Here is a 10,137-nt window from a genome sequence, read left to right on the forward strand (position 1 = left end):
AGCGTTAGTGAATATTCCTAGATATTGAGAGCAGGCCGTCGGAAGTTTCGAACGGTACGACTAGCTTACTGGCTTGGGGTAGCTGGTGCTTTAGCAAACGTATTAGGACATTTACAGTGCTAATATAGAAGTTCGCTCTGGAATCTGTATGGGTACGCGGGCTGACTTCTGCTTTATCTTGCTTACCAGTAAGTGTCACTCACTCAGTAACTACTCTGAAATTGGCGCTCAACATAGATGGTCTTCCTTTATTCAAAAGCTCAAAAGTAAGCCTCTGGCCAATTCTTTGTTGTGTGAATAATTTGAGTATTCACAAAGTGTTCCCGGTAGCTTTAGCAGCTGGACAATCCAAGCCAAAGGATCTCGAATTCTTGAAAGATACCGTTAACGATCTTGGGATTCTATTGCATGATGGTGTCATTATTAATGAGAAGCATTTCAAAGTGGAAATAGATTGCATCGTATGTGACGCGCCCGCAAAAGCGATGTGCAAGAGCATTAAATATTTTTCTGGGTTCTCAAGTTGTGACAGGTGCACGACAAAAGGCAAATACATTGAGCATAGGATGACTTTTCCAGAATTCAGTCACTTGACCCCAAGCATAGTCGTTTACAGCACTAGTCTGGACAGTCGTATGGCAAGCTGTTGTTTGGTGCGACACCTGGTGGTACATGGGTCTTTTGCAGCTACACTATCGTTCGGTCAACTGCCGTTTAGGTAACTTACGTTGTTATTGTTGTGATCGTGGGCTTATTTCAAAATGGACTTGACTGAAGAAGAATTGATGAGAATATTTGACGATGTAAGTATGCAATACATCTCACTTCAGGACTTTATATGTCATGTTGTGCATTTAATTAAAGGTTGATGATGTGGACGATGCCAGCGACAACTCACTGAAGGAAGCTACTGAGCCAAGAAATGAAATAATGGTTGTTACTGTCGATTATGAAGTCGACTGTTTGAATATTCTGCAAAGTACTCTCAATCACTTGGGTGTTACACTGCAACACGGCCATCAGAAAGAAATTCTGCGAGAACTAACGGATTTGACTGCTCTTTCTAGCAAGACTGCCATGATGAGACAGTATGTCAGTATTATGACCAGGAAGTTTGGAACGCCTGAACTACCAGAAGTTACTGCCAAGCGAATTATGAAGAGTGTCATACCACAGATCATTGATGCTAGCTTCCCTAATTCGTCAGAATCTTCAGATAGTTCAAGCCAACAGCATGAAATTCAGACTGGAGCAGTTCAGTACTTGGCGGGCAGCTTATTGCAATGGGGTATCAGGAAACTAAAAGGGGAGCGTAATGCTTGGTGCCGAAGTCAGATAGATCGCTCTGTCGACCTACATCCTCTATTCGAAGGTCGCAACAGAGGTAGCCTTGTTAAACCACATAACGGCTACACTGCTATGATTTTGCGCACCGAAGTAGTAGTTTCAAAATATCTGGGTCACAGGCATATTTGCTACGCACAGATAATCTCGTCAGTAAATCCTTCTAAATTCTTTCCTGAGGCAGATCCCATCCTACTACAAATGTTACTAAAAAGATACATTAACCTTCGGTTGCATATTAATTGCCGTGAAAAGTTGATCTCCACCCCTAAAAACAAACAGCCACAGTCCTGCAGTTTGCGGAAATCCCTAAAAATTCTTAGTAAATGATGCAAGCATTGTTACCGTATTGTTTTCATTTCACTTTATTGCTGCATATAAAAAAACAGTTGAATTATTTTAGAACTACTGCTGTGTTTTATTTACGGTGGAGCAGATCCAAAGACCACGCATTAGCAGAGAACATGGAAACGGTAGGGTTGCCTGCTCCATGACCCCTCTGACGTTGATCTCCAAAGTAGGATTCCAAGGGATCTTTGATTTATCCTTCTCGGCAGTACGAACCTTGCGCCTGCAGCAAGTGTCTCACGGATTATTGCTACCATAGACTTGGTCGCCATCCGTAGTCCACTTCTGGTAGGCTTTGAAAGCAGCATTTTTTCGCGGTTCACGGATCCCATCAGAGGCCTTTTCTGCGCATTTTCCTCCCACTTGTCTAAATATCCTAAAAAGTCATTCTCCAACCAACCTAATCTACTGTCATCTGCGGTGTAATAAGGCTGACGGGATGGCTTCGGGTTCCCATGCTGGTAGCCGGCATTCACACAATCAAACCACTCATCAATATTTAAGATGAAATTTGAAAGTGCGATAAAACCTTTTTCTTGTAGAGCTTTTCCTGAAACACAAAATCATCCACTAGAATATTTCAATTCATTTCACACTTACCAACTCTGAAGGAAAGAGTCCTTGCAGCGATGGGAACACTCATTTTTTCCCATGGACTTGGAGAGGCATGACACTCATTGAGATGGGAGAAATATCTCAAATCCCCAAGTTTCATGTCATCCTGTTGTCAATTCAATCCAAGTGCACCAAAGAAAAATATTGCCACATTATTTACTAGAGTTTTGGCTACAGTTTCTCATACCCGAATCAAATATTTAATGGGTTCCATGTAAATGTCTCCGTCATTCCACATGCTGCGAGTTGAACTCAGTAAATGATTCCTGCACGTCTTCAACAAATGCGGTGGATCGGGCAGGAAAAAGATAAATCTGTAAATAGAAGTGAAACCAATTCATCTGAAGCTCTAATTATCGATACTGAATACCTGGATGGAATCAACGGATTGACCATTCTATGAGGTATCTCATCTTCATCAGCTGACAAAGAATGGTTTACTGCTGCTCTGTTTGCTGCTAATCCATCAACTTCAAAAAGTAAACATATGGTTATATCAGGCCTACTAAGTAACATTACTATATAATTATCTATTCTTGTAAAACAGTCTAAGCGACTTTTCATATACCACTACTAAGCTGAAAAACCTTTGGCACATTTAAATTCAACTCACACACGACTCCTGCAACAACACATTTACTTTCTGCCTGTATCTCGACCAGCAAGTCCATAAGCAGGAAGAATAGCTCATTGCTGTCAATTCCTGCAGTTGGGTAGAAAGCGATAACTCCATCCAAATCTCTATTTGTGATACCTGTATAGAGTCATCCAGACTCCGGAGATTTTCATGGTCAAGAAATAGGAAACATTCATACCTCTTACAAAAAACGTAAGCATCTGAGTTGCAATCTGTGATGACGACTTTGACATGGTGTTGTAGCATTCATCATCAAAATCGACATATCCCGCAATATCTCCAGTAGACGAATGAAATGCAATATCCTCTGCAAATAATATATAAATTGTGTGAAATAAATTTATAAGATTGACAGCTCTTACTTCGAATGGACATTTCATCCACAGCTACCACCACCATTTTATCACATTCCTTCTCAGATTTAGATATCGCCATCCGAAGTCGTTCAGCAACACTTGCTTGAAAGCCACAGTTAGCTCTTCCATATCCTTCCATTTTATGTCTTCTCAGTGTTCGAGATGAAGGCAATACCATTATGCGCTGGAGGTGCCTGTACGCAGAGGCTGACTTGGCATACAGCACAAGACAGTATCTGTAAAGCACAAACAATACTCAAACGACAAGATTAAAATGTGCATTTCAAAAAGGCACCTAATGACTGAAGGGGGATATCTTCTTCCAAATTTTGAGCACTCAGGGAGTGCTTGTTGAGTTGTCAACCATTGTTTTAAGTATTCATCATCATTGGAGCAATTCTGAATCAGTCCCTCCATTTCGTGTGACACTTGAAGCCCTGATTCTTTCAATTCATTAACCAAATCAGGCATCCTATATTCATTAAATCAAGATTAAGTAATATATACATCAGTGGTTTCCAGCCACACTGCTATATTCTTACTTTTTTTCTATATCCAATAACTGCAGCTTGAAGCCTCTCTTTTGAAACAGTTGTGACTACTGCCTGAGAACTCAACTTGCTGCCTTCCAATTTTTCCAATCTACGTAATTTACGAATTTGTGAGTCTTCTTGCTTCACTTTGACCTTCATACATTGATGACAAGGAGACCCAGTTGAAGATGCTGCAGCACAGTCTTTGCTGTAAAACCTGAAATTCAGTGACAATGCTCATTAATTAATGGATAGTTGCAGACACTTTTGTTAAGCTTCAAAGAATTTTTCTTACCAGAACTTCGTTTTCTGCCATCTTTTGCACCAAGGTCCATCATCCAACACTTGATCATAGCCAGAACAAGGTATGACATTAGACAAAACATTCAAATGATGGTTGATTGAATGTTCCATAATGCTGATATTTTGAGAAATATCAGGCGCATAAATGCCATCAATTGCTACACTGGCAATGAATTCACCATCAACATGATTGAGTAAAAAACTGACCGAAGGAATTGCGTGGTTATCTTCATCATGGTAAAGCATGAACTGGATCTTCGAATCATTGATTTTATGTTTGCGCCAGACGAGCATAGCAGAATTTGATAAAGCTTGTTCCACATGTGATATTGACTCATATTTTGGGCCATCATTGACTTTAGTATGATCTGGCACAATTCTGTTAGAGGGACTTTTCCGAGGCAGGGATGAACGTTCATGAGATTTTGCAGGTAGATTTAGCGTTGGCATTACTCCATACTTCAACCAGGTCTTCTTGTTGGTTGATGCAATATTTTCCTTGGTGAAATGACTCTCACATATGTGGACTTTGCCAGATTGTACTTTACTTTTAAATTCAGATGAATAGCGATATCGAAAGAGCACCTTGATACAAGAAACATACAACTATAAATTATGTCGTTTGCGAGGAACTGTATAGTGCTGACCCACCTGATGGAATTGTGAAGCCCATTCTTCAGTTTTTACGCCGAATCGCTTTTTGTGGCCGGATGGAACTAAATATAACTTATGACCTGTTCCAAAGCAGTTCGTGCAACCAGGTATGCAACAGTAAGCACCATTTCTTTTCACAGCAGCCATTGCTTAATAACCAGTAACTCGATAATATGTGCAATTTAACAACAAGAGCCCAGTTCTCGAACGACGACAACAACAACAACCCACGTACCGCTTGGTGTCGCTGCAGTAAAGACCAGTGAACGGGAAAACGTACGCAGTGTCCAGACTAGTGCTGTAAACGACTATGCCCCAAGGACTGATTCATCTTTCCGCCAGTAAATTGACACAAATCATCATACTGGTTATTCTCCTTTCTGTGACCTGCCAATAGATATGATTGCGTCATTTTCTGTAGACTATATGCACTGTGTGTGTCTCGGAGTTATGAGACGGCTGTTAAAAATATGGACGGATTATAGGGTCTAGGATAGTTAACTAAATCTGTTTTCATATTTTGATTTCAGATAATTGGATTCAGCTCAGTCGGAGGCGACAATGTAGGGCAAACTGTTCGATTAATCTTGAAAAAGGTCGCTAACGCTGGAGTATGGAGTTGCTACAGCCGCATTGGCAAAAATGCAAAAGAGGCTTTCAGCAACTTGGCTTTGGACAAGATCATATATAGTGAGGAGCATTTATGATAATCCGAGAACATGTCATTGTTCGACCTTTGTTTTATACGCCCATGTCCCTAATGAGGCTGGATCAGTGGTTTCCAACCGGGGGAATTCCCCACTATGTGAAGAGGGAATCTGGCTTTAGCCAGTGCAGACAAGATAATTTTATAAACGGAGCAGTCATGAGAAATATGCAGCATTTGAAATAACTTGTTCCATGCTTTGTGTTTACCATAGAATGGAGGGTGAATCACGAAGTCTATAACACGCCACTAGGAAACATGCTGAGTAAAAACGACTGGGAACAACTGTGCTAGATATACTGAGCATTTTAACTGAACTTGAATATGATTTTTGTTTGTTATTTTATCAAAAATGTTTCATGAAGTTGAATGACTGCCAAACAAAATGTTAATGATAATACCTTTAGGAGCTTGCAAAAAGATCCATGGCAGGAGTATCTCTGAAAAAAATTACATTCGTGTAGTGGCTGAGGCACTGCCGCATTTTCCCAGCCAGAAAGGGGGATCTCGATGGAAGGTTTGATTTCAATTTATGCTCTTGACATCATCAATCGACTGCTGTAATTAAACACTTTTATATATTTATAAAGCTATGCCTGGTACTCGGATGCCCTTTCTCTCAATCAGTTAGCTGCCAAATAACTGATTTATTTGGATTGTTGAATTGATCATTTTTGACAATGTGAAGAAATTTTAGTCAAAAATTATTTTTGTGTTAGTGGCTGTTTTCTGTCAAAGATGGCTGTTTTCAAAGATTGCTGAAGTAGTCATCGTTGATCTTGATAATCAAGTAGAAATGACGATTGAAGTCAGTTCTCTAGTCAAGAATTCTTTTTTTGTTAGTGGCTGTTTTCAAAGATTGCTGAAGTAGTCATCGTTGATCTTGATAATCAAGTAGAAGTGACGATTGAAGTCAGTTCTCTAGTCAAGAATTCTTTTTGTGTTGGTGGCTGTTTTCAAAGAGTGCTGAAGTAGTCATCGTTGATCTTGATAATCAAGTAGAAGTGGCGATTGGAGTCAGTTCTCTAGTCAAGAATTCTTTTTGTGTTAGTGGCTGTTTTCAAGGAGTGCTGAAGTAGTCATCGTTGATCTTGATAATCAAGTAGAAGTGGCGATTGAAGTCAGTTCTCTAGTGAAGAATTCTTTTTGTGTTAGTGGCTGTTTTTAAAGAGTGCTGAAGTAGTCATCGTTGATCTTGATAATCAAGTAGAAGTGACGATTGAAGTCAGTTCTCTAGTCAAGAATTCTTTTTTTGTTAGTGGCTGTTTTCAAAGATTGTTTTCAAAGATTGCTGAAGTAGTCATCGTTGATCTTGATAATCAAGTAGAAGTGGCGATTGAAGTCAGTTCTCTAGTGAAGAATTCCTTTTGTGTTAGTGGCTGTTTTCAAGGAGTGCTGAAGTAGTCATCGTTGATCTTGATAATCAAGTAGAAGTGGCGATTGAAGTCAGTTCTCTAGTGAAGAATTCTTTTTGTGTTAGTGGCTGTTTTTAAAGAGTGCTGAAGTAGTCATCGTTGATCTTGATAATCAAGTAGAAGTGACGATTGAAGTCAGTTCTCTAGTCATATAATATTAAAAAATATAATAATAAAACTTGAAAACTTGAGTGGAAATAGTTCAGAATCAAATCCATTTTAGTAAGTATGGGCGAAAAAAATGTAGGAGTCATTCGTTACTCGCTACCTCTGCCATTTTCGCAGTACGAATGTCTTAGCTATTAATCGTCATTTTCATTTTATTTCTGCAGGGTGTTGAAAAGAAAAGGCCGCAGGGTTATTTATCCAGCTCATCAGAAGATGAAACCTGATGATACGGACTGTTTTCAGTTTCTTTCTTCGGGCATTCGTTCGTTTGTTCGTTTCATTTTTTACAACGGCATTATTGCCAATTCGTTTACAATTAAATTAACACAAATGTGATTAATATGTAGTAGATAATGTGGTGTGTGTACGCAGCCGTGATCAGGTTATGCCCAGTGGTAGAAAACAGGTTATTATATCAGGATCTTCTTCTAATGTAGGATCTACATTCTACTCACCATGTTTAAAGGCTGTAGCATCTGCATAATATTTACATTATTGAAGGACATGGAAAAGACATTGAATTCAGTCGACACAAAATCCCCCTTTCTACGACCTGCCGAGATGTAATATCTACTATATCGGGCTCGGCTTTCTACATCTTTAGTCTGTACTGTGTTTACTGGGACGGTACAAAGTAGCCTATCCTCAACAATTGCTAATTTCACACATGAATATGTCAGCCTCGTTTATCCAGCCCGGAATAATACAATCTTTGCTTTGCTAATAACTTGACGGGTTTATAAATGTAAGCAAGCCGCAATCTATGGAATCCTAATTTCCACGGCACTTTAGCCTTAAAGATTCTGTCCTCCAGATCAGTGGTAGGCAGCCTGTAGTTAGTATAGTTTCGCAGAAACTTGTACCAAAATCAGTTTTATTTGACAAAATATACCAGCGAATAGTGGCGAGATCGCGCAGTGGTATAATCCGCGGCTAGCGCAGTGGTATAATCCGCGGCTGCAACACCAATGGGTTCGAGTCCGACAGAGGTCAACTTCCTAATTCCGATACCTAAGTGTTGGAGGTTTACCTAGGCTCCTCCTCGCCACCTCATCCGCGTCAGCGGTGTCTTACAAAAGCCTAGAGGTTGGCCGTGCTATATATAAGTCGGCAGTTACGGAAAATAAGAAGAATATCGGCCTGGTGTAAATGACCATAGTAGTCGACAAACACCATGAATACCCCAAAACAAACAAACAAATACCAGCAAATAGCAACGAGAAATCGTACAAGTCGAACAAAAATGTACTATTACGCGTTATTGAAATTTGCATTCAAAATCCCTATCAAACTCGGCGACAATTTCACTGTTAACTTCAGAGCTAAGTAGTAGACTCTAGAACAGTATGTATTTCGAGGCACCGGATTCGCAACTGTACGACGCATCTTCGCAGACGTCTTCAAAATATATTTGATATGCCGACTTTTCCATGTCTTGAAATGCACAGGAACTGCGGGCACAATCTGTCTCATCATAAATCTTCTGTCATCTCTTCCGCTTTCGCAGATAGCTCGATGAAATCTTTCCCATCGTGCCTTTGAAACTTCTCGAGATCGGGAACTAAGCTGATAAATTAGTGTATGTACTGCGTTCCAGCGACTTCGCGATCCAATCCAGTCGAACGAATCCGTTGGTTGAGGTTGACTTGATCCCTTCGTCCCTACGCCTGCAAGAATCGGCCCGCGTTGGTCGAATCAACATCCCCCGCTCGTTCCAACCTGTGATAATGTCATCCGTCTCCTTCAGAGTTAGACAGTTTCCTGGGACCGGTACAGGTTCCGAAGGCAGTTTTTCCAGTGTATTTGGTGGAAGTTGTAAATTTTGCGAACTATAACTGCAAGAATTGGCCCGCGTTGGTCGAATCGACATCCCCCGCTCGTTCCAACCTGCGATAATGTCATCCGTCTCCTCCAGAGTTGGACAGTTTCCTGGGACCGGTACAGGTTCAGAAGGCAGTCTTTCCGGTGTATCTGGTGGAACTTGTAAATTTGGCGAACTATAACTGCAAGACTTGGCCCGCGTTGGTCGAATCGACATCCCCCGCTCGTTCCAACCTGCGATAATGTCATCCGTCTCCTCCAGAGTTGGACAGTTTCCTGGGACCGGTACAGGTTCAGAAGGCAGTCTTTCCGGTGTATCTGGTGGAACTTGTGAATTTGGCGAACTATAACTGCAAGACTTGGCCCGCGTTGGTCGAATCAAAATCCCCCGCTCGTTCCAACCTGCGATAATGTCATCCGTCTCCTTCAGAGTTGGACAGTTTCCTGGGACCGGTACAGGTTCCGAAGGCAGTTTTACCAGTGTATTTGGTGGAAGTTATAAATTTTGCGAACTATAACTGCAAGAATTGGCCCGCGTTGGTCGAATCGACATCCCCCGCTCGTTCCAACCTGCGATAATGTCATCCGTCTCCTCCAGAGTTGGACAGTTTCCTGGGACCGGTACAGGTTCAGAAGGCAGTCTTTCCGGTGTATCTGGTGGAACTTGTGAATTTGGCGAACTATAACTGCAAGACTTGGCCCGCGTTGGTCGAATCAAAATCCCCCGCTCGTTCCAACCTGCGATAATGTCATCCGTCTCCTTCAGAGTTGGACAGTTTCCTGGGACCGGTACAGATTCAGAAGGCAGTCTTTCCGGTGTATTTGGTGGAACTTGTAACTTTTGCGAACTATAACTGCAAGACTTGGCCCGCGTTGGTTGAATCAAAATCCCCCGCTCGTTCCAACCTGCGATAATGTCATCCGTCTCCTCCAGAGTTGGACAGTTTCCTGGGACCGGTACAGATTCAGAAGGCAGTCTTTCCGGTGTATTTGGTGGAACTTGTAAATTTTGCGAACTATAACTGCAAGACTTGGCCCGCGTTGGTCGAATCAAAATCCCCCGCTCGTTCCAACCTGCGATAATGTCATCCGTCTCCTTCAGAGTTGGACAGTTTCCTGGGACCGGTACAGATTCAGAAGGCAGTCTTTCCGGTGTATTTGGTGGAACTTGTAACTTTTGCGAACTATAACTGCAGCAGTCTCCTTCTTGGCATAGAAGCCAGCGTTCCGCACTGTG

General features: G+C 41.4%; 2 protein-coding genes and 1 long non-coding RNA gene across 5 annotated transcripts; 2 read left to right on the forward strand and 1 right to left on the reverse strand.

Annotated features, from left to right (window-relative positions):
• The first annotated feature begins 604 nt into the window (after nucleotides 1–604).
• Nucleotides 605–1,800, forward strand: LOC145436492 (uncharacterized). Its single transcript, XM_080313853.1, has 3 exons — nucleotides 605–803; nucleotides 865–1,384; nucleotides 1,748–1,800. The coding sequence occupies exons 1-3, from the start codon at nucleotides 762–764 to the stop codon at nucleotides 1,798–1,800; spliced, it is 615 nt and encodes a 204-aa protein (XP_080169979.1). The 5' UTR covers nucleotides 605–761.
• LOC145435709 (uncharacterized) lies at nucleotides 1,683–5,099 on the reverse strand. Of its 3 annotated transcripts, XR_013913967.1 has the most exons (6): nucleotides 4,788–5,099; nucleotides 4,129–4,721; nucleotides 3,123–4,050; nucleotides 2,495–3,061; nucleotides 2,293–2,413; nucleotides 1,683–2,242 (listed from the first exon to the last, which is right to left on the reverse strand). XR_013913967.1 is itself a non-coding variant. In XM_080313001.1 (3 exons), the coding sequence occupies exons 1-3, from the start codon at nucleotides 4,935–4,937 to the stop codon at nucleotides 3,831–3,833; spliced, it is 963 nt and encodes a 320-aa protein (XP_080169127.1). In that variant the 5' UTR covers nucleotides 4,938–5,099; the 3' UTR covers nucleotides 3,065–3,830. The 3 variants fall into 3 exon arrangements, 1 of the variants encoding a protein (XP_080169127.1); XR_013913968.1 differs by lacking the exons at nucleotides 1,683–2,242; nucleotides 2,293–2,413 and having other exon boundaries at nucleotides 2,572–2,621; XM_080313001.1 differs by lacking the exons at nucleotides 1,683–2,242; nucleotides 2,293–2,413; nucleotides 2,495–3,061 and having other exon boundaries at nucleotides 3,065–4,050.
• Nucleotides 5,100–5,326: 227 nt separating this feature from the next.
• LOC145435710 (uncharacterized) lies at nucleotides 5,327–7,419 on the forward strand. Its single transcript, XR_013913969.1, has 3 exons — nucleotides 5,327–5,480; nucleotides 5,904–6,013; nucleotides 7,244–7,419. It is a non-coding gene; the product is annotated as an uncharacterized LOC145435710 (long non-coding RNA).
• The last annotated feature ends 2,718 nt before the right edge of the window (nucleotides 7,420–10,137 follow it).

Source organism: Botryllus schlosseri, chromosome 3, assembly GCF_051294905.1.
Source record: "Botryllus schlosseri isolate E-star chromosome 3, Bs_hap1, whole genome shotgun sequence".
In the NCBI taxonomy this organism is placed as follows: domain Eukaryota; kingdom Metazoa; phylum Chordata; class Ascidiacea; order Stolidobranchia; family Styelidae; genus Botryllus; species Botryllus schlosseri.